General features: G+C 55.1%; 1 protein-coding gene across 3 annotated transcripts; it reads left to right on the plus strand.

Moving 5' to 3' along the window:
* The first annotated feature begins 48 nt into the window (after nt 1-48).
* GRINA (glutamate ionotropic receptor NMDA type subunit associated protein 1) lies at nt 49-22,911 on the plus strand. Of its 3 annotated transcripts, none has more exons than XM_077353551.1 (8): nt 49-359; nt 17,051-17,420; nt 17,647-17,706; nt 17,833-17,945; nt 19,006-19,206; nt 19,288-19,416; nt 21,570-21,713; nt 21,872-22,911. In XM_077353551.1, the coding sequence occupies exons 2-8, from the start codon at nt 17,087-17,089 to the stop codon at nt 22,019-22,021; spliced, it is 1,131 nt and encodes a 376-aa protein (XP_077209666.1). In that variant the 5' UTR covers nt 49-359; nt 17,051-17,086; the 3' UTR covers nt 22,022-22,911. The 3 variants fall into 3 exon arrangements, with proteins under 3 accessions (XP_077209666.1, XP_077209668.1, XP_077209667.1); XM_077353552.1 differs by lacking the exon at nt 49-359 and adding an exon at nt 13,262-13,394; XM_077353553.1 differs by lacking the exon at nt 17,647-17,706 and having other exon boundaries at nt 53-359.
* Nucleotides 22,912-23,092: the final 181 nt, after the last annotated feature.

The following is a 23,092-nucleotide window of genomic DNA, read 5'->3' on the forward strand; positions in this document are numbered from 1 at the left end:
CTGCCTGGGCCAATCCGCGCGCGAGCTGAGGCCTCAGCCTGGTTCGCTGAAAGGGCGGGGGGAGGGGGAGAAAACACGCGTCAACATCCCGCACGTGTGACCCGCTGTGCGGGGCTTTCCCTTCTGCGCCACGAGGCGCCCCGACCCGGCTGCGGAGCTCACGGCGCCTCCCGCCCTCGGAGGGGGGGGGGCGGTCGGGAGTCACGTGCGGCCAGCCTGCGGAGGAACCGGCGACGCGGAGGGCGGGGCTTCCGTCGGCCACGCCCACCCCGCGCGCCCCCCCACCTCGCGAGAGGAGGACGCAGAGGAGGACTGCGGGCGGCGACCGGCGGCCCCCCTCCCCCCGCGAGCCCGGCCCGGTGAGTGAGGAGATCTCGCTGGCCCACCCCGCAGGGGGGTTGCGAGGGAGGGAGGATCGGGGCCCGGCGAGGGGGTGGCCCCCTCCCTCCCTCCCTCTCTGTCCCCGGGGGGGGGCAGGCGGATGCGGCCGGGGGGGGCTGGGGTCCGCGGGGGGGGCCAGGAGGAGGAGGAGGAGGAAGGGGGGGGCTGCGACCGCAGCGGGGGGGGGCGGGGGAGCCGGGGCGAGCAGCGCCCCTGGCGGCGGCTTCCGTTGGGGGGGGCCGTGGCTGGCCTCTTGCTCTTCCCCCTCCGGCCCTCTCCGCATGGCCGCCCCCCTTGCTGCTCGCCCGCCCCCTCGACGGCCTCGATCCCTCGGGCTGGGCTTCTGCTTCCTTGCGCTGGCTCTCGCCCTCTCTCTGCCCCCTTCCCCTCTTGCTTCTTGCCTGTCAGCCAGGTCAAAGTTGGTGGCGTTGTACAGTCTTCCATCCATTTCTTTAGGCTACAGGAACTGTCTTTATCTCTGCATTCAGCCCACAGCTCTTCCAGTTCTCATTCAGTGGCACTTGCTGGTGCAAATCTATTCTTTGTATGGTCTTTAAACTTGCTCTCCTGCTTCATCTCATGCTCCAAGGCCAATTTCTCCAGCTTGCTCCTTTTATGCTCTCAGCAGCCCATCTTATTTGGGTGTGTAACCAACTTTTTCTTGGCCACTTGTGTTCAAGCTCCCCATTTCTTCTTCATCAGTATCTGCAGCTGGGGCATGATATAGGTCATCGGATTTTTAAAAACTCATAACAGGGCAGAGTTACATCCTTAAGCTTTTGTTGAACTTCCAGAAGAGACATGCCGTGCCCTACACAAAAAACCCTTATTTTAGTCAGGCCTGTTTTAAACCAAAGTTACTTTGATGAAAGCCTCCGTAAAGGCTGGCAAATGCCAGGAAGAGGGCAATTGGGGGTGGGGCCTATTTTTGCAGCAATCCCAACTCTTAGCTGATGTGGACCGCCTCTCACGAGGACCAGTCTCGGGCCACTGTTGCTCGTCCAGCCCTAAGAAGTTGCTGGGTGGACTTGATGCCCCAACCCTTCTTGCATGGTCCTCCTTTCAAGGACAGTCTGGAAGCACAGCTAAAGGGGCCGCAATCTCATGTTGCTTAATGTTCCCTTCTGCTTCTCTGTCATTCCCCCAAAATTGCTGCTGCACCTGTTAGCGTCTCCTGGTCCCCCCTCCCCAAAATAAATTTCTTCCAAACAGGCTGAATTTTGTCTTGTGATGAATTTGTAAACACCAAAGGGAGGGAAGACAATGATACAGAAGAAAAGGAAAGTAGTCGGGGGAGCGTTTTCATTCTCATTACTGCTGGCTCTCCTCATTAAGGAATCCATAATTTGATGCCTCCGCAGTTTTAAATTATTTGGAAAAACCACACGCAAGTATAAACTGTGTGTGAGTTTGTGCATGGCTGTGATACATTTAGCTCCAGCAGTTGTGTCCAAATGCCTTCGTTTCAGTTAAAACATTTTTACTGGCTTGGGGTGAGAGTGCTCTTGTTCTCAGCCAAGTGCCAGACAGACTTCCCCAGCTGAACTCCTGCTGCAATCTCTGAGGAAAGCCCAGAATGCCATCTCTGTTTCAGTGGGATCCTGCATGGTAGAAGAAGAAGAAGAAGAAGAGTTGGTTCTTATATGCCGCTTTTCCCTACCCGAAGGAGGCTCAAAGCGGCTTACAGTCGCCTTCCCATTCCTCTCCCCACAACAGACACCCTGTGGGGTGGGTGAGGCTGAGAGAGCCCTGAGATTCCTGCTCGGTCAGAACAGTTTTATCAGTGCCGTGGCGATCCCAAGGTCACCCAGCTGGTTGCATGTGGGGGAGCGCAGAATCGAACCCGGCTCGCCAGATTAGAAGTCCGCACTCCTAACCACTACACCAAACTGGCTCTCGTGGGCTTACCTCTAGCCTGAGTTACAACCAGTATGTCAGTCGGCCACCTGGAGCTCCCTCTGCATTTTAGGAATCCAGTCTGATGAGCGATAGCAATGTAATGAGCCAGTTTGGTGTAGTGGGTAGGAGTGCGGACTTCTAATCTGGCATGCCAGGTTCCATCCTGCACTCCCCCACATGCAGCCAGTTGGGTGACCTTGGGTTTGCCACGGCACTGATAAAGCTGTTGTATCCGAGCAGAAATCTCAGGGCTCTCTCAGCCTCACCCACCTCACAGGATGTCTGTTGTGGGGAGAGGAAAGGGAAGGGGACTGGAAGCCGCTTGGAGACTCCTTCGGGTAGAGAAAAGCGGTATATAAGAACCAATTCTTCTTCTTCTCCATTAATATCAGGGCTCTCTCAGCCTCATCCACCTCACAGGGCGTCTGTTGTGGGGAGAGGAAAGGGAAGACGATTAGAAGCTGCTTTGAGCCTCCTTTGGGTAGAGAAAAGTGGCATATAAGAACCAACTCTTCTTCTTCTAATCTCCCATAACATTAGTATGCCTCTTTGCTGGAATAGTGGCAAGTATCCCCTCTTGGTGGCAGTGTAGTGTTGGCATCTACCCAACCTTTGCATTTATTTCTGGATTCCTGCATAGGATTCTGTAGGGTATCTAAAGATGAGGTAAGACTGTCCAAATTTATCTGCAAAAGCTCGCTTGCCAGTCCCCCTGGACAGGCAGCCCCGTGAGGTTCTAGGAACATAACCCTTTCCTTTTATAGAACCTCTGAAAGGTCCTGCTCAGATTTTCCCAGCGTCCAGGTGCCCTTCCCCATTCCTTGCCACCAGCAGCATGGCCAAAACTCTTTGCCCCACAGACATGTCATCATTGCTCTGTCCAGCAAGCCCCCATGCAAGGAAGGCCTCTCTCTTTTCCCTGCACAGTGTCCCGACCGCTGCCTCTGCTCCCGTTCAGCTATGTGACCTTTGCCCTTCGTCCACCCTGGCCTCTCACCCCATGCCCCTCTGGGCCTTAGGAGAGGGTGGGTGTGGCGTGGCGTGGGGTCCATCCAGGACTTGCGACCAGCTGGCTTTGGAATACCATCCTTCCAAAAGCAGTGAGCCCCCCCCCCCAATTGTGCAGGTCCACAAGGAGTGCCGGAGTGCGGCTTGCACATGCCCCTCCACAGGCCCTGTTTGGGGGGGGGGCGTAGCCATGCAGGGCGGTTGGCATCATGGGTGTTAAGCTTAGACTGGGGGGGGGGGGTTGCTGGCAGTCGCTCCAGACTGACGAAGGAGGCGTTGACTCTCGGAAACGCAAACATCTACCCCCCCCCGCCCCCGCAGCCAAATCTTGTCCACCCCTGAGGTCCTTCTGGAATCAAATCTCCTTCTATAGGCCCCCATGCCCCCCCCAGAAACTCCCTCGCCCCATCACAGTTGTGCTTTATGTGGTCCCCTATCTGCTGAGGAGGGGCGACACCAGTGTCGGAGTGTGTGGTCCTCATGGGGATGGGGAGGGGGCTTTCCCTTCAGTCCCACACACCCCTCCTGGAGCCCAGGTCTGGGGAGAGGGAGGGAAAGGCGGGAAGATGGTTTCCTCGGACCTGTCTTGCGGCAGGGGTCCCCAGAGAGGATGCCTTTCCTTGCAGCCTTAGCGGGGGGAGGAGGAGGGTCTCCCCTTTGGGTCCGTGTCCAGAGCCGAGCAGGGTTAGGCAAAAGGGAGTGCCTGAGTGTGCAGCTCCACCCCCTCCCAGGCTGTGCTGGCCCTGCCTGAGCCCCGGGAAAGACCCCCCCCCCGGCCACTTGCCCTCTCCTGCGTGGCTGTGCCTGTGAGCCCAGGTTCTGCCTCTCTCTCTCTCTCTCTCTCTCTCTCTGTGGCTGGGGGTGGGGAGGCAGACTCAGGCTGCTCGGGGCAGGGGGGGGCACTCTCCATTCGTCTGTCTGTCTGTCTGTCTGTCTATTTACTACACTTGTATACCGCCCTCCCCGCAGGCTCAGGGTGGGTCACGTGGAACATAGGAACAGGGACAAGAGGTGGTAAATGGTAAGAACCAGAGATTCATAACTGGAACATCCTGATGTTAGAGGCCCCAACCGAATGCCTGGCGGAGGAGCTCCCTGCGGAATACTTCTAGATCCCAAGGGAAGATCCCCTGAGTGGGGTGGCTTCCTCCTTTCTCAGCGGCACCAGGAAAGGGGTTCTTGTGCCGTGGAGCCAAATGTTCCTGGTGAGCCTGCTCTGCTGGTTCTTCCTTGTGGTCATTAATCGATGATTAAAGCTCATTTTTTCTTTTCTTTTTCATAAGTATGTCTAGAGGAGTACTTCTTTGAGGTTTGTTATCTCAGCCTTTCTCAACTTTTTGAGCGTTGAGAAACCCCTGAAACATTCTTCAAGAGTGCTTCGAGGAACCCCAGATGGTGCAGGATATGCTGGGGAAGCAGAGCTGTGTGCCCTTCCCCTTCCCAGCCCATTTTGGGAGGGGTGTGTGTGTTCCCATGACCATATATGGGTATATCACGTGATAAAGATTTAGCAAATTAAAAAAAAAGATATTAAAATTAATTAATAATTACCTCCCACCCATTGGGAAACCCTTCCTGGGCTGTGAAGAAACCCCGGGGTTTTACGAAACCCTGGTTGAGCAAACCTGTTTTAGCCATTTGATCTCCCCTCCCTTTTCCTTTTGACTTTTTCCCCTCTTTGGATTCAGCCACAGTAATGGGTCCGTGTTGGGGCTGTCCAGAGGGTCGGAGGCCCTTCAGAAGCTGGCAAGTCCACCTCTGTCCCCTGCATGCTTATTCAAGCCATCTCCCCCGCCTCTCTCCAGGCTCTGTCAGGGTATATAGAAAAGTGAGGAGGAGGAGGAGGAAATGCTTTGTGCTGAATGGTATAAAGGGGAAATTACACAAATAGTGAAGGGGGTTGGACTGGATGACCCAGGAGCTCCCTTCCAACTCTACGATTCTGTGATTCTATTCTATACTTAATAGTTATGACTGGGTTTCTTGTAACAAGATTTCATCTTTGTTGGCCCCCTTGGGTGTTCTTTTGAACATAAAGATGGGGTATAAATCAATCAAATAAGTCCATAAAGTGTATTTACATTGAATGTTATGAGCCTTCGTGACCAGTCACCATGTTAGGAAAGAGCATGGAACTAAAGATGCCAATCTCTCTCTTACTTCCCGTGGTCGGCCTCTTTCGCCCCCCGGAGCTGTCTTGGTTTTGCAGAAGAAAACGAAGTTGGAGTCTGGGGACACCTTGAACTCCCACAGAGTTTTATTCAATGCAACCACTTTCCTGTGCAGGGGGCATCATTGGGCATGGACCTGGGGTCACTGTGGGTGGGTGGGTGGGTGGGCAGGTGGCTGTGAGTTTCCTGCATTGTGCAGGGGTTGGACTAGATGGCTCCGTAATTCCATGATTCTTGAATTAAATTTTGTAGGTCTTCAAGGTGCCACTGGACTCCAACTTTGTTCTTCTGCTGCGGCTCCCCAGAACAAAACAAGTTATGCGTCCAGCAAAGCACAATAATAGCCTTAGTTTTTGTCGTCAGCCTTGTGAGGGAACTGGTCTGCTTCCAGCCAAGAGGCCCTATTCTGGCTCGTCCACCCCGGCCAAGGCTTTCAAGGGCCTCTGCCACTGCCCCCAGCCATTATCTGGATCTTGCCATGGAGAGGGCCAGATGGCCAGTTCTGCAGCATGCACACGCTGCCCAGTGCCTTGGTGACACTGGGGTCCCCCCTGGAGGGACAGCTGCTTGGCCAGCTCCCTCCTACTCTCTGGGGTTCCTGTTCTGGACAGCGTTCCCAAGCCAATGAGTAAGGGACAATGATGGACTGAGAACAGGTGCCAGTATTCAAAATTAGGAGAGATTGATTTAAAAGAACATGTTTACTTTTGTTTGTTTATTCATATTTATTAACCGCCACTCCCAGACCCTGCTGGCTCATGGCGGTTTACAATAAAAATTTAAAACCCACATAAAACAGCTGAGCCTACGGGGAGGGCGGTATATAAGTATGATAAATAAATAAATAATAAAAATAAAATACACAACAATACAATATAAAACAATACGGGTGGCAAAAAACCTCCCCCCTCCCACCCATCCATTCCCTGCAGTAACAGCCGCCACGCCCAGGGGAGGGCATCTTCTGGTGATGTCCTGCCTGTGGGGGAGGGGGCTGTACCAGGAGAGACCCGATCTTCCCAGCCTGGTCTCAACCAAACGCCTGGAGGAAGAGCTCCATCTGGGGAACTGTGATTGCTCCATCAGGCCCTCAGCTCTTCCAGGAGCTCTTTCCATGAGGCTGAGGCCAGGACCAAAAAGGCCCTGGCCCTGATGAAGACCGGGCATACCTCTCGGGGATAACCAGCAGAGCAAAGAGCCCTGCCAGGGACACAAAGAGACAGGGTATGCGGGGCCCAGGCTGCAGGTGGCCTTAAAGGTGAGGACCAGAACCTTAAACCTGATCCAGAATAAGTTACAAAAGTCTAATCTGGAAGTGACCGTAGCATGGATCACTGCAGCCAAGCATTCTGGAGACTGCTTGGGTGCTAGTAGCCTCGCCTGGCATAGATGGTAAAATGCCAATTGGGCTACCCTCGTGATCTGAGCCTCCATACATAGGGAGACCTCAGAGATCACTCCCCAATGCCTGGCAGGAGATACAGGAAGGGGAGGCGCACGTCCCGGTCTGGCCTGTTCTACCAAGCCATAGGACCTTCATCTTCTGCCTGAGCCATGCAGACACCTCTTCCAAACAGCTGCCAAATGTTTTCTTTTGGGGGGGCGGGGGGGGAGTCTGGCCAGCTGTCCATCAGGAGATACAGACGGGTATCATCTGTATGCTGGCGACATCCCAGCCCAAACCCCCGGACGGGCTGTGCCAGAGGGTGCATATAGCTCTTGAAAAGTGTGGGGGAGAGTCTCGCCCCCTGCGGTGACCCACAGGGGAGCTCGTAGGGGCCTGACTACTCTTCCCCCACTGCCACCCTCTGCGTCCGGTTCTGGAGAAAGGTTACTGGCCACTGTAATCCCCGCCCAAGCAAGGTGGGCGCTAACCACTCGTGGCCGAGCACATCACATGCAGCCGACAGATCCAAAAATACGAGGATGACCCAACTGCCCTAACCCAGCTGGTGTCGGAGATCCTCCATCAAGGCAACCAGCACAGCCCTGTGGCCAGGTTGTGAGCCCCACTGGGAAGGCTCCAGGGCCAAGCTGGTCCCCCGCGGCCCTCTCATCCACCTTGCCCAGAAACGCCAAATGCGAGACCGGGTGGTCGCTGGTGGGATCCGGTGGGTCCAGTGAAGGTTTCTTCAGGAGAGGGCAGACCGTTGCCTCCTTGTTCTGATTCTGCCATGACGTGAGAGATGCGTAAGTGTGTCTCCACCAAGAATTTCCTCCAAAGAGTGCCGGCCTGGATTGTATGACCCTCCCCTCCTCTGCATGGCCCAGCCAGAGGGGAGGCTGTCCAGCCTTTTCCCCCTCAGAAGCTGCTGTGGGAGCAAGGCAGAAGAAACGCCAGCCGTGCCTTCTCCTTCACTGCAGCAGCTGCCCCAGGGATACCCCCCCCCCCAGTGTCACACCAGGGTTCTGGCCCCGGTGTTCTGCTATGGGGCACAATGCAAAGGGGGGAAGGGGGCCCCTTGCCAGAGCAGCACAGGAGTCCCTTGGGCACCAGAACGGGCCTGGGCTTCATCCGGCTGGGGGGGGAGGGGGCGGATTGCCCATCTGGGGAGGCTGAGCCCCCAGCCCCGGGTGGAGCGCTGCCCTTTAAAGCCCGCAGCTGCAGGGCTGGGCAGCCAAGTAGGGGGCACACAGGCCATCTGACTCCCCGGTGACGACTGTAGCCGCTGCTGGAGGGCAGGCAGAGCCTGAGGGAACTTGTCCTGGGCTGGGCGGGGCCCCTTGGAGCGTGTGGGCTGCTGCCTGCCCCACTGTGGCTCCTGGGTGGAGGGGGAGCCCCAGGCTGCCTCCTCGTTGCCCCCCCCCTCACGGTTCATGGTGCTGATGCTTGGTGGGAGTGGTGGGAGAGGTATGTGGCATGGCCGAAGGGAGGAAGAGTTGTCCCTGCCTCCCCCCCCCCCCAAGCAGCAAGGCTCTTATCTCCATCTGCCCCTCCAGGACAGGCTGTCCCCGCTGCACCCAGAGGCAAAATCCATTAAAGCGCTTAATTCTTGGCTGATCTGGCTTAGCCAGCTGGCCGGCCGGGGAGTGGGGGAGAGGGCAGGAAAGCCTGGCCACTAGCTGCTTTGGGACCTTGCGGGGCAGGGCTGGCGGGCAAGTTCTTCCACCCTCCGCTGCTGTGGCTGACGGAAGGGAGGAGAGGGGAATCCATGCCCACAGGTCTGGCAGTTTGTCCCTCTTGGCTGGGACCTCTCACTGCCTGGCTGGATGGCTGGCTGGCTGTCCAGCTCGGCCTCCCAGATGCCCACGGCCGGAGGGGCCTCTGCGCCCAGCTCCTGGAGGCCTGGGGACTGGGCATGGCAAGGGGTTCATGCCAGCCCTTTGTGGTGGCACAGGACAGGAGAAGCAGCAGCAGGAACATTATTCCCGGGCAGGGGGTGAGAATTTTATTGTTTATAAGTTTAATGTGAACCGCCCTGAGCCTCCGGGGAGGGCGGTATAGAAATGAAATATAATAAAATAAAATAAAATAAATAAATAAATAAATAAATAAATTGCTTGTCAGGCTTTGTTTATGCATTTAGTTCATTGATAGGACGCTGACCCCCCCCCCACATGCACACTCGTTGGGAGTCACGGTTGTCAAGGAGGTGGGTCCCCCCCCATATGGCACAGACGGAGTCATTCCACCTGGTCCTTCAAGTCTTGTCTGCTCTCCCGTCCTTACCACTCCCCTGCAGCTTGGTCCTCTGAACTGGGCGGAGGAGAGAGCAGTTCCCTTGGCCTGGGCTTTGTTCCTAGTGTTGCCTGGAGTGAACAGTAGTTTCTGGGGATGCAAGATTTCTAGAAATGTTGGCGCTATGGGGAAAAGGAGCCTTTGCAGAAAGGCTATATAGATGCAATACTTCTCTATCAAATTGAAATCTGTTTTGCTGCTTTAACAACAACATAAAATGCATCCTTTATAAGAGAGTGCAGGCTTTCTCAATTGCGGTTTCTTGAAACCCTGGGGTTTCTCGCCGGCCCCAAAGGAGTTTCTCAAATGTGTAGGAATTGTTTAATTTTTAATGTATTTTGAAAATTTGTTAAACATGTGGTCAAGTTGACCTCCCCCTTCTCTAAAATGGCCTGTGATGAGCCTGGAGGGTGTGGCAAGGATACACAGCCTCTATTTTTGACAATTCTTGGAGAACAGGTGAAGTGCCAGAAGATTGGAGGTGGGCGGGCAAATGTTATCCACATCAAGAAGAGGAAAAAGGAGGATCTGGGTAACTACTGACACATCAGCTTGACGTCTATAGTTGGCAGAATTTTAGAACAATTCATCAAGAAGTCAGTTCTTGAGCAGCTAGAGCAGATGGCTGTAATTACTACATGGATTTCTCAAAAACAAGTCATGTCAGATTAACCTTATCTCTTTTTGAGGAAGTTACTGCCTTGCTAGATCATGGGAATGCTTGATTTCAGTAAGGATTTTTATAAGGTTCCTCATGATATTCTTATTGGCAAGTTGGTAAAATTTATTTTATTTTTATTTATTTATTTATTTAGATTTATATACCGCCCTCCCCGAAGGCTCAGGGCGGCTTACATTAAAACTAATCAACGATACATGAAACAGTCTTCGTTAAAACATACAGTAATTAATAACAGTGGTTGTAACCATATCTGTACACCGCCCGTGGCGCCGCGGGCGCCACGGACTAAATAAAACAGTAAGGGGTTCTGGGGCGGGATGTGTCCAGGATGAGGAAGGGTCCGGATTGGACCCTTCCTCATGACAGACAACCGGAGGGACCAAACGGCAGGCGCGAAGCGCCTGCCGATTGGTCCCTCCGATTCCCAGCCCCAGCAACTGCGAGCCGCGCTCAGCGCGGCTCGCAGTTGCTCCCGGCCTGACGTGGTGAGAGGCGCGAAGCGTCTCTCACCGCGTCAGGCCGGCCCCAAGGAAGCCCCCGCCGCAAACACAACACAAGACTCCAGCCGCCGAGAAGCTGCAGAAAAAAAAGAAACACCCCCGGAGGAGCCTTTCGCCGCTAGCGCGACCAGAGGCAGCAGAAAAAAAAACCCCTGTAGGAGCTCCAAGCCGCCGCGCCGACGAGAGGCAGCAGAAAAAAAAAAACCCTGTAGGAGCCTTTCGCAGCTCCACGCAGCAGAAAAAAAAACCCTGTAGGAGCCTTTCGCAGATCCAAGCAGCAGAAAACAAAAACCCTGTAGGAGCCTTTCGCAGATCCAAGCAGCAGAAAACAAAACCCTGAAGGAGCCTTTCCCAGCTCCAAGCAGCAGAAAAAAAAAACCCTGTAGGAGCTCCAAGCCCACGAGAGCTAGCAGAAAAAAAAAACCCTGCAGGAGCCTTTCACAGCTCCAAGCAGCAGAAAAAAAAACCCTGTAGGAGCCTTTCGCAGATCCAAGCAGCAGAAAACAAAACCCTGAAGGAGCCTTTCCCAGCTCCAAGCAGCAGGAAAAAAACCCCCTGTAGGAGCTCCAAGCCGGCACGCCCACGAGAGCTAGCAGAAAAAAAAAAACCTGCAGGAGCCTTTCACAGCTCCAAGCAGCAGAAAAAAAAACCCTGTAGGAGCCTTTCGCAGATCCAAGCAGCAGAAAAAAAAACCCTGTAGGAGCCTTTTGCAGATCCAAGCAGCAGAAAACAAAACCCTGAAGGAGCCTTTCCCAGCTCCAAGCAGCAGGAAAAAAAACCCCTGTAGGAGCTCCAAGCCCTACAGCCCACGAGAGCTAGCAGAAAAAAAAAACCCTGCAGGAGCCTTTCACAGCTCCAAGCAGCAGAAAAAAAAACCCTGTAGGAGCCTTTCGCAGATCCAAGCAGCAGAAAACAAAACCCTGAAGGAGCCTTTCCCAGCTCCAAGCAGCAGAAAAAAAAAACCCTGTAGGAGCCTTTCACAGCTCCACGCAGCAGAAAAAAAAAGCACCTCCTGGTGTCCCCTGGGTCCTAGCGCCCATTGCATTCCTGGTTGCAATGGGCTTTCTTGCTAGTAACAGAATAATGTAACAGTATAACAGTATAATAAAATAATATAACGATGGAACGGTGCAATACCACAACAGGTCCAGAGCGCTCTGGTGGAGTTCTGGGAGGAAGGGGGGAGGGGGGAGGGGGAGAGGGGGTCTAGAATCATAGAGTTGGAAGGGGCCTCCTGAGTCATCTACTCCTACCCCCTGCACTGTGCAGGACACTCACAACCCTCTCGCTCAGTTACTTCTGTCTCATTACTGTTGAGTAGCTTGAGAACGGGTTGACAGATCGCACCCAAAGGGTGCTTGTAAATGGTTTGTCAACTTCTTGGAGAGGAGTGAGGAGCGGAGTGCCTCAGGGATCTGTCCGGGGCCCTGTGTTGTTCAACATATTTATAAATGTTTTGGATGAAGGATTAGAGGAGGTGCTTATTAAGTTTGCAGACGATACTAAACAGGGAGGGGCAGCAAACACACCAGAAGACAGAATCATGATACAGGGTGATCTTGATGGGTTGGGAAACTGGCCTAAAATGAATTTTAATAGTGGAAAATGTAAAGCTCTGCATTTAGGCAGGAAAAATCAAATGCATCAGTATAGGAAGGGTGAGACTTGTCTTGGCAGAAGTACGTGTGAAAAGGATCTGGGGGTCTTAGTAGACCAGACACTTAACACGAGTCATCAGTGTGACTAGGTAACTAAAAAGGCAAAGGAGATTTTGGGCTGTATTAAAAGAACTATAGTGTCCAGATCATACAAGGTGATGTTATCCCTTTACTCTTGCTCTGGTTAGACCTCAGTTTTGGGTACCACAATTGAAGAAAGATGTAAAGAAACTGGATTGTGTCCAGAGGAGGGCTACAAAGATTATTCTAGGATTATATTCTATGATGATTCTATGCTTCCTTGGTTACCAGGTTGGGCGGTTTAAAATCTGAGAATAAATAAATAAATTAAAATATCCACCATTGCACCACTTCTGGGGTTTCTTGAAACCTGAAGAATGTTTCAGGGGTTTCTTAATGGTCAAAAAGGTGACGAAGGCTGGTTATTTAGCTAGTTTGTCTATTTATGTATTTACTTCTATGTCGTCACTCCTTAATGGCTCATGGTGCTCAAAATGGAAAACTCTCCCCACAATAAAATCCCCATAAAACCATCATAAACCTCCTGTGATAACATTAAAAATCCTGATTACAGCCACCCCCTGACAGCACCAACCCTCCGGCTCACAGACCTTGCAGCCCCTGCAGAAGAGAGACAGTTCTGACAGGGCCCACAGCTCTTCCGGGAGCTCATTCCGCCAGGCAGGGGCCACGGCGGAAAAGGCCCTGGCCAGGGTGGAGGCCAGGGGGGTCTCCAAGAGATTCGTGCCCACTGGGCAGAGGGCCCTGCGGGAGGCATTCTTATTTATTTGATTTAGAACATTTTTTGCTGCCAGATAAGGGGGCAAACATGAAAACAATAGGGCATTTGACCATTAAAACATTGTTTAAAGTAATGTATAAAATATTACAGCCTCGAAGGCTAAGCTCTCTGCCCCAAAGCCGGGGGGGGGGAGGGGGGCGGTCATGTCCTCCAGAGCCTTTTCCCATTCTTCCTGCTCCACAGATTGCAGTTGGTTTATGTTTTTTTTAAATGACAATTATCGTTTTCTGCAAGCAAACTGAAATACCTCCCCCCCATGCCCCAGGGCAGGAGGAAGGGAGGTGGCCATTGCTGCAGCCCCCCTCTCCTGGGCCAGTATTTCCAGCCTCCCCCTAAAACGCGTTCCTCTCCCTTGGAAGAGCTGCATGAGTCCATCAGACTCTCTTCCCCACGGCTCCCCCGGATGGGCCCTTCCTACAGAACCTGGGGGGGGGGGCGGGGGGAGGGGGGGCTTGGGTTGCCATGGCGGCAGCATGAGAACCTGGGCCGGGTGTCCTGGGGGGCGGTTGGGAGCGGCTCCCGTGAGCAGGGGCAGGCGCAGGGGAGGGAAGCAGGGCCCGGACGACGGAGAGGGGGCCGGCCGTGAGGCGGAGGTGAGGGTGGGGCCCCAGGGCGGTGACGGCGCAGCTCACGGGGCCTGGCTGCTGTCCCCGGAGAGCCAAAGGCCTCCCTTCCCCCCCCCCCGTGACCCCACGGTGCCTCTTTGGATAAGGTGACCAGATTGTTGCCCTTTGGGAGGGACATCTGGGGGCACCTGGCAAATTGTACTTAGGTTGAAATTTAAAAATATATATTACAATACTATTTTTGCATTCTATGAAACATTTTGTTGCTCCATATAGACCAAATTTTTAATCAAGAACCCCCCCCCCCCCCCCCCCCCCGGTCAATGGCGTCCCGCTTTACCAATGTTAAAATCTGGTCACCTTATCTTTGGAGCACCTCGAAGGAGCTTTGCGGGCACCCCCCCCCCCCACAGCAGAACAACTCCTGCATTCTGCCCCAGGATGGGTTCTTCTCCAGTGCCCCCCAGCACACCCCCTCTGGGATCCAGCACTGGCACAGCGGGCGTAAACCTCGTGCCTCAAAGCCTCGAATTCTGCAGTGTGTGTGTGTGTGTGGGGGGGGGTGTCTCTTATGGCCATGAAAGGCTTACATTTGCCTTCCCTTTCCTCTCCCCACAACAGACACCCTGTGAGGGAGGGAGGCTGAGGGAGCCCTGAGATTACTGAAGAAGAAGAAGAGTTGGTTCTTATATGCTTCTTTTCTCTACCCGAAGGAGGCTCAAAGTGGCTTCCAGTCGCCTTCCCTTTCCTCTCCCCACAACAGACACCCTGTGAAGGAGGGGAGGCTGAGAGAGCCCTGAGATTACTGAAGAAGAAGAGTTGGTTCTTAGATGCCGCTTTTCTCTACCCGAAGGAGTCTCAAAGCGGCCTAAAGTCACCTTCCCTTTCCTCTCCCCACAACAGACACCCTGTGGGGTGGGTGAGGCTGAGAGAGCCCTGATATTACTGCTCGGTCAGAACAGCTTTATCAGCGTTGTGGCAAGCCCAAGGTCACCCAGCTGGTTGCATTGGGGGGGGAATCTAACCTGGACAGATTAGAAATGGGTGCTCCTCACCACCGCACCAAGCGGGCTCCAGTGATTTCCCAATCCAGAGCTGGCAACCCTATCTTTAAACTTTTCTCATACCCTCACATGTTGTTGGAATACACAACAGCTGTAGTGTACATCAGTGGTCCCCAACCACCGGGCCGCGGCCCGGCACACCCTGGCACCGGGCCATGGCTCGGTGTAGTGGTTAGGAGTGCAGTTTGGTGTAGTGGTTAGGAGTGCGGACTTCTAATCTGGCATGCTGGGTTCGATTCTGCGCTCCCCCACATGCAACCAGCTGGGTGACCTTGGGCTCCCCACGGCACTGATAAAACTGTTCTGACTGAGCAGGAATGTCAGGGCTCCCTCAGCCTCACCCACCCCACAGGGTGTCTGTTGTGGGGAGAGGAAAGGGAAGGTGAATGGAAGCCACTAGCCTCCTTCGGGTAGATAAAAGCGGCATATAAGAACCAACTCTTCTTCTTCTTCAGGAATCTCAGGGCTCTCTCAGCCTCACCCACCTCACAGGGTGCATGTTGTGGGGAGAGGAAAGGGAAGGCGATTGAAAGCCGCTTTGAGCCTTCTTCGGGTAGGGAAAAGCGGCATATAAGAACCAACTCTTCTTCTTCTTCTTCTTCTTCTTCTTCTTCTTCTTCTTCTTCTTCTTCTTCTTCTTCTTCTTCTTCTTCTCTCCCCACCCCACCCCCGCAGTAAGAAACTTCCGAGGCCGCAAGCTTGCGGCCCAGCAAGCTTCTTACTGTGGGAGGGGGGGGGGGAGAGGGAAGCAGGGCTGCACATGTGCCATGCGCAGCCAAAACGCGCATGCGTGGCACTTTTGCGGCCGGGCAATCGGCCTCCCTGCTGCCGCCGGTCCCCAGCCTGAAAATGGTTGGAGACCACTGGTGTACATTATTTTAGAGGATATGAAGAGCATCCTGCAGGAGGCAGTGCAGGACACGTATATTTAGCATAGTTGGGTTATGAACTTCCTGAAAATTTCCAAAGAATCCCCTCCAGTGTCCTCATTGGTTCAGTAGGAAACGTCCTGCTCCTTTGAGCACCCTTCCTCCCTGTTTGCCTCCAGAACAGAGGACAGAATGACTACAGGCAATGGTTAGAACAGTTAGGTGGGTCTCTCTCATGACAGCTGGTCGAATTGCAAATCCAAAAAGAAGAAAAATTTGATGTGACAGCTTGAATAATAATCCTCTTTATTCCCAATTTATTTGCAAACTATTTAACTTGTCCACCACACAGAATTGTAGAGTTGGAAGGGACCTCCTGGGTCATCTAGTCCAACCCCCTGCAATATGCAGGACACTCACAACCCTCTCGATCATCCACTGTCACCTGCCACCCCCTTGAGCCTTCACAGAATCAGCCTCTCCCATCAGTTGGCTATCTAGCTTCTGTTTAAAAATTTCCAAATTGGAGAACCCACTACCTTCCGAGGAAGCCTTTTCTACTGAGAAATCGCTCTGGCTGTCAGGAACTTCTTCCTGATGTTGAGACGGAATTTCTTTTGAATTAATTTCATCCCATTGGTTCTGGTCCGTCCCTCCGGGCAAGCGAGAACAACTCTGCTCCATCCTCTACATGCCACCCTTTTAAATGCTTGAAGATGGCTATCAGATCCCCTCTCAGTCGTCTCCTCTCTAGGCTAAACAGACCAAGCTCCCCCAACCTTTTTTTATACGTCTTGGTTTCCAAACCCCTCCCCATCTTTGTTGCCCTCCTCTGGACACGCTCCAGTTTGTCTACATCCCTCTTCAACTGGGGTGCCCAAAACTGAACACAGTACTCCAAGGGAGGCCAAACCAGAGCAGAATAAGAATCATTAAATATGATTGAAAACTAATTTTGCATGATTGTCATTCAACTCAAGGAAAAACAAAAGCCAAACAGGGTCCAAATACAAGTAGTTTTTCAATATTTCAGTGTCCCGTTTTCAGTAATTCTTCCTCAGTCGCTAATTGTTCATATTAGACGTCAATCGAATGGCGGGGCCCAACGAGGCAGGGGCCGTCTCCCTCCCCAGCTCTCCTGCCTGTGGCCAGTGGGACGCCTTTGCCCTCCAGGCGCACCTGGGACCTGCCTCTCTCCTGAGTGGGCAGCCGGCCAGAACAGGTCTGTTGGCCTCAGCTGGCCTTGAGTGCTCAATGCTGAGCACGTGGCCTGCCGTCGGGTCTCCCCTGACTTGGTGGGACTCTACAGGGTGGGGAGGGAAGGGTGGCATGGGGGGGGGGCTGCTGTTGCTGGCCTCTGCAGAATGGCCCTTGCCTTCCTGGATCCTCTCCTGCCCAAAAACTCACCAGGGCTGAGGAACCTCCCAGGCCCACCCTGGCCAAGAGTGTGGAAACAGGTTTCCCTTGAGCCTTCTGGGTGCTCCATTTGGTGATCCGCGGTTCCTAGGAGGTCGCCATTCAGTCCCCTGAGCAAGGCACAGCACGGAAACAGACGTGGGCTGGACCACCTACGAGGAGGTGGGCGAGAGGGTTGCCAGGCAGAAGGACCCACGTGGGTTGCAAGCAGCCTTCTCAGCCAGTCTAGTGGGCATCAGTTCTCCCGGCCTCTTGGTGCCAGGGAGGGCCTGTGTGGGATGGGGCATTTCTGGGATTGCCGGGGGAGTTTCTCATGTTCCTCTCCTCTCTGCAGGTCTGTGGTGGAGGCTGGCTTGTGAGTGCCTGAGCCATGTCTCACGAGAAGAGCTTCCTGGTGTCCGGAGACCCCTTTCCTGGGCAGCAGCCCCCTGTTCCACCAGGCTACCCCCAGCCGCCCTATCCAACGGCTCCCTACCCGCAGCAGCAGTTCCAGCCCGCCGCCTACGGCCAGCCCGGCTACCCGGCCACAGGGCCCTACCCGCAGGGAGCGTACCCAGTGCAGGGGCCCTACCCGCAGGGAGCGTACCCAGTGCAGGGGCCCTACCCGCAGGGGCCGTACCCAGTGCAGGGGCCCTACCCGCAGGGGCCCTACCCGCAGGGGCCCTACGCTCAACCGCATTCCATTGGCCCGGAGGACCAAGGCTGTAAGTAAACGGCTGCTGGGGGGAGGGGGGGATGGAAAGGGGGTAGCTTGAATCTGCTTCTGGCCTGCTTGTCCTGCCGCCAAACTGCTTTCTGGGGTCTAGCCACATCATGGACCGTTAGCCAGGCCACTCCATAGGAGCCTAGGGTGGGATGGGTGGCCCTTGAACCAGCCCCCTGGGCCCCCCTCAGTCTCCTTTCTTCTCTTGCTGCATGGCCCCCCCCCAGGTGGAGCCAGGCCCCCTGTCTATGTGATCTGGAGATCAGGCCCCATGGCCTCCAGGATTGGTGAGCGTCCCCCCCCCCCTTCCACTGTGGGTGCTAGGGGCTGTGGAGCCCGTGAGCTCCGGAGGAGGAGGAGGCCAGCTGGGGGTGAGGAACCGTGCTGTGACGCCACCTGCCTCTTCCTCCTAGCCCCGCTGCATAGCAACTACCATGAGGATGGGCCTCCCTCCTACTACGACAACCAGGACTTCCCCACCACCAACTGGGATGACAAGAACATCCGCCAGGCCTTCATCCGCAAGGTGTGTGTGCGTGGGGGTGGGGGTGGGGGTGGGACACAGGTCATCTGCAGGGTCTCTGTGTGGCCTGCAGATCAAGAGTGGAGACTCCTCAATGGGCAGAAGGAAAGGGGCCTCCTCGTCCTGGCCCAGGGCTCATGAAGTCCAGAATCCTACTTCCCTCTGTGAGGGAGGCCCCCAAGTCCCCCTCCAGCCACTGCCTGGGCTTCTCTGGCATGGCAGATTCTCCTGGGACCCAATGCACAGCTGATCCCACGTCATTAAGCAGGGTGGCTTTTGTGCCCCCGGGGTACTGGAAGCCCACCTCCCAGGGCTGTTGTGAGGCTAAAAGAGAGGAGAGGAAGGGGAAGGGTATCGGTGGGCTTATTTGGGAAGGACGTCAGCCCTTCGGCCCCCACGGGGAGATGGGTGGAGCAGGCAGACCATAAAAACCGTAATTCTAAACAATCCAAATTTATATATATATCTTTATATTTTAAATCTTTTACAGGCTCTCACTAGAGCTTTTTATTGACTGCTGTACATATTTCATGTGTGTAATGAAGTGGTGTGTGTTAAAACCAGGCCTGGGAAGAAGGCCCTACAAGGGCCGAAATGCACCGGTCTGCAGCTTCATCCAGTGCGTAGCAGGCTGGTTTTCACTGGCCTACGGGCTGGACACATGTCTTTTAATTCCCAAAGCTTTTTAAAAAATTATGCACCATAAAAGTTATTTAATTTTATCATGAATACATCCATTCAACCGTTGAAGGTCCAGACTGTTATCAGTTGGGTTTTTTTCTGGTTCCAGTTCACATTTTTTCCCTCTTTGGGGTTTTGGGGCAGACATCATCTTTCTTGTCATAGCCTGCCCTTCCCCACTGACGCAGGGTGGGTCACAGTCTGTTAGGACCTGCCAGTAATGCTTACAGAAGGTGCCCCCGCAGGCTGCCTCCGCAGCACCCTCGTTTCTTGCAGTCTTGGCCCCCAGGCTGTGGGGCACCCGAGAGAGCTGCTGCTGGAGGGGGCAGGCCTTGCATGGGGCAGCCAGAGCGGCTGAGCGGCATGGCTCTTGTGTCCGCAGGTGTTCCTGGTGCTGACCCTCCAGCTGTCCGTCACCTTTGCCTTTGTGGCCGTCTTCACCTTTGTGAAGGGCGTGAAGGGCTTTGTGCGGAGGAATGTCTGGACGTACTACGTCTCCTACGTCGTCTTCTTCATCTCGCTCATCGTGCTCAGCTGCTGCGGAGAGTTCCGGCGGAAGCACCCCTGGAACCTGGTTGCCCTGGTGAGGGCCGCCGCCTGGCAGGGGGGGGCGGGGGGCTTGGCGGGCTCTGTGCTGCCGTCTCATGCGCCCTCTCTCCTGCAGTCCATCCTGACCCTCTGCCTCTCCTACATGGTGGGCATGATCGCCAGCTTCTACAACACGGATGCCGTCATCATGGCGGTGGGCATCACGGCGGCTGTCTGCTTCACCGTCGTCATATTCTCGCTGCAGGTGGGTGGAGGTGCCCCTGTGGGGTCAGGCCAGGGCCCCCCAGTCCAACACTCTGTGTCGCCCGGGGGCGGGGGGGGGGTCAGAGCTTTCGAAACCCGCCCACTGGGGCCCGCCAAGCATAGTAAAGGGGGCTCCTGTGACCAGAGTCGCTGCCACCGGTTGGGCTGCGTCTGGATGTCACCAAAGCTTGTGCAGGAGAAAGTTCTAGTCTTGCAAGCAGGCCAAGACCAGCCCCAGGGGCCACTCTGGGCTGGAGGGAGAAGCTGAGGGGGATTGGGCCGACACCTGGGACTTCTTCCTTAGACCAAGAGATGAGCAGGCTTGGGGGAAAGCACGGAAATGCTTAGGGCTGATCCTGCGTTGAGCAGGGGGTTGGACTAGATGGCCTGCGTGGCCCCTTCCCACTCTAGGATTCTATGAAATGTTCCAAGGGCTGGAGTTGCAACTGCAAAATGGATGCCACAGAAGGTGGCGCTGGCTACAAAATTGTTGCCCCCCTTCAGTCACACAGTGACTTGGTGTGGTGGTTAAGAGCAGCAGCTTTTAGTCTGGTTTGCTTCCTCACTCCTCCACTTGCAGCCAGCTGGGTGACCTTGGGCCCACCCCAGCCCTGACAGAGCTCTTGTGACTCTTCTTCTAGTGAAGAGCTTTGTGTGTTCCAGGCAGCTGTCGCCAAAGCAATGTTTTTAAAAATCTGCACAACCAATCAGAAGCCTTGCAAGGAGAAATCCCTGTGTGGCCCCACCCACTTTCTAAAACCAGTGGGCCGGTACCAGGGGAGGGGTCTCTGGGGCGCCCTGCAGCGGACCTGGAGCCTGTATCTTTTCTGGGATTTCTGCCCCTGGTTGTGTTCGACTCCCCCCAGCCCCTGCTTGTCAGAGGACCAAGCCCAAGATACACCCACTGTGGTACTAGAGCAGTGGTCCCCAACCTGCGGGCCGCGGCCCGGCGCCGGGCCGCAAAGGCCATGACGCCGGGCCGCGGCTCCCTCTCCCCGCCCCTCCCCCCTCCCCCCTCCCGCAGTAAAAGACTTCCCAGGCCGCAAGCTTGCGGCCCGGGAAGCTACTTACTGCGGGAGGGCGGGGAGAGGGAATCAGGGCCGGGCCGCGCCCGCGCGGCCCGCGGGTGCGGCCCGATCCACGGGTGCGGCTCGCGGGCGCGGCCCGATTCGCGGGTGCGGCCGGGCGCGGCTCGCGGGTGCGGCCCGATTCGCGGGTGTGGCTCGCGGGCGCGGCCGGGCGCGGTTCGTGGGCGTGGCCCGCGCGGTCCCTGCGGGCGCGGCCCGATGCCCTGCCGGTCCCCAGCCTAATAAAGGTTGGGGACCACTGTACTAGAGGGTCGAGCCATTTACTGCTCTTACTCTCACGTACCTCCATTACAGCCTCCAGGATCTGTTAAAGGCCTCCGTTTCTGAATGAAGCCCTCTGCCCGGCCCCATGCCCTCTGTCCCTCTCTGTTTACAGACTGATTCATTGCAGTAAACCCAGCCTGACAAATGCGAGCTCCCTAATCTGCTTCAACTACCGATATAGCCAATATTTTCTTGGCTTTGCTTTGGGCATAGCCAGCAGCTATACCCTGAAATGTTTGCTGGCCTTTTAAACGTAATGCCTTGATTGGACTGCCAGTCAGCTGTTCAGTTTAAATGGCTGCAGCCAGTTAAACCCTCCATTTTGCTTCTCCCCCAGCTCCCAGAGAGAGGCAAAAGGGACTGCTGCTGTGGCTGCCGGCCAGTGGGCTCTGTAATGGGGGTTGTTGAAATCTCCCCCCCTCCTAGCCCAAGCTGATCCCACAGAGTTTTCTCTCTGCAGGATCAGCTGTTTGGGAAACATTTAAATGGATCTCAGTTCTTTTAAAGGCTTGTAGAGCCAAAAATATTTCACTTTCCTGAATATTTTCTGGATCCCAATATGATTCTGACATCGGGGGTATCAGGAAATTCTGATATTTTTTGTGTCCAACAAGTACCAATTGAATTCTTTATTTTACACCTGCCTGGTGTTCCCATCAGTGAATTGAAAGAGTTTTTCTGTCCTGTTTTTCCATCGGCAGCCAAGATACAGGGGGGGGATGGGGCCCTGACCCAGGCTGGGGAGGGCTGCTGTGTGGGGCCCTCCCCGCTCATCCCCCTGCTTCTGGCTTTTCCTTTGCAGACCAAGTACGACTTCACCTCCTGCCGGGGGGTGCTCATTGTTTGCCTGATGGTGCTGCTGATCTTTGCCATCCTGTGCATCTTCATCCACAACCGCATCCTGGAGCTCGTCTACGCCTCCCTCGGAGCCCTCCTATTCACCTGCGTGAGTGGCGGGGCCTCTGGCTGAGCTTGGGCAGCTTGAGCGGGGGTTGGGGGCCCTGGAGGGCCCTCCTGCATATCTGGGCCCAGTGGGCTGCCAGTGTGTGTCCCTCCCTCCCCCCCCCACTTCTCTTGCACCCAGCACCTTCCCTTTCTCGGCAGTTCCTGGCCGTGGACACCCAAATGATCCTGGGCAACAAGCAGCTGGCCATCAGTCCGGAGGAGTACGTCTTTGCTGCCCTCAACCTCTACACGGACATCATCAACATCTTCCTGTACATTTTGGCCATCATTGGGCGCGCCAAGGAGTAGGAGGCCGCCAGAGCACAGCTCCTTCCTTACCGGCCCCAGCTCTTGGCAGGCAGGGGGGGTGGGGGGAGTTCTTTTCCTGCCTGCGTTTGTGTCCCTTCCTCCCCTTCGGTCCCCATTCTCTGTTCTCTTCCCTGCCCGCCCTCCCCGTCATGTGTTTTTCTTGGCCAGATGCCATGGGTGGGCGGGGGGGGGGTCGGGAGCAGACTGCTGAGTTGCTTTCCCCCGCCTGTGCCGATGGAGGCCTGGAGCAGAGTGGAGCACGATCTGGCGGAGGGTGGCGGGGAGGGCCTCTGGGGGCAAGGCAGTGTAAATACATGGCTCTTATCCAAGTTTCTTCCTTTTCCTTTTTGGGTCCAGAAATGGAAGTATTTATTTATTTAATGTGGAGGAGGGTCCTTGTCCCGCCATGCCATCCGCCCACCTGTCCTCTTCCCCGTCTCGTGAGTCCCAGGGCTCCTGGGGGCTCCTCTCTTGTCACCCTCAAAGAACTTTCCTCTTGGCTGGGACTGAGCTCTTAGCACCTTCCCCCCTCCATGGTCTGCTTTTCCTGATCCCTCCCTGGGCTTTCTGTCCACACACCCAAATCCCTTGGTTCTGAATTCCATTCAAAATAATTGGGGGGGGGGGATTCTTCTTCTTGCTCCTCCGGTTTCAGAGCAGGGGGTGGGGGCCTGCAACCCATGGCTCCACTGAGGTCTTTCGTGTGCTGAAGCAAACTCTCTTGCTGCCGGCTAGATGTCCACCCCCCTTCCTCCCTCTTCCTCCACCACGGCTGGCTTTTGGGGGGGCGTTTGGCTGCAGCATGCTGGGCAGCCCCCATGGTGCCCCCGGGTTCTTTGCACTCAGATGTATCTCTAGGATGTCCGAATAAAAGTGAGACTGTCCCAGGAGCTGGCATGGGTCTGTCTTGTCCTTTTTTTGGAGTGGGGGGTGCATGGCCAGCCTGGATGGCAGGCTATGCAAGTACTGCATGGGGCTGGTGGTGGGGGTGGGTGGGATGGGGTGGGAGGATGCTTCCCAAATGTGGGTTTTTCTTCAAGAAGAGAAAAAGGAGGCTTCAGGTAACTATTG

This window comes from Paroedura picta, chromosome 9, assembly GCF_049243985.1.
Source record: "Paroedura picta isolate Pp20150507F chromosome 9, Ppicta_v3.0, whole genome shotgun sequence".
In the NCBI taxonomy this organism is placed as follows: Eukaryota; Metazoa; Chordata; class Lepidosauria; order Squamata; family Gekkonidae; genus Paroedura; species Paroedura picta.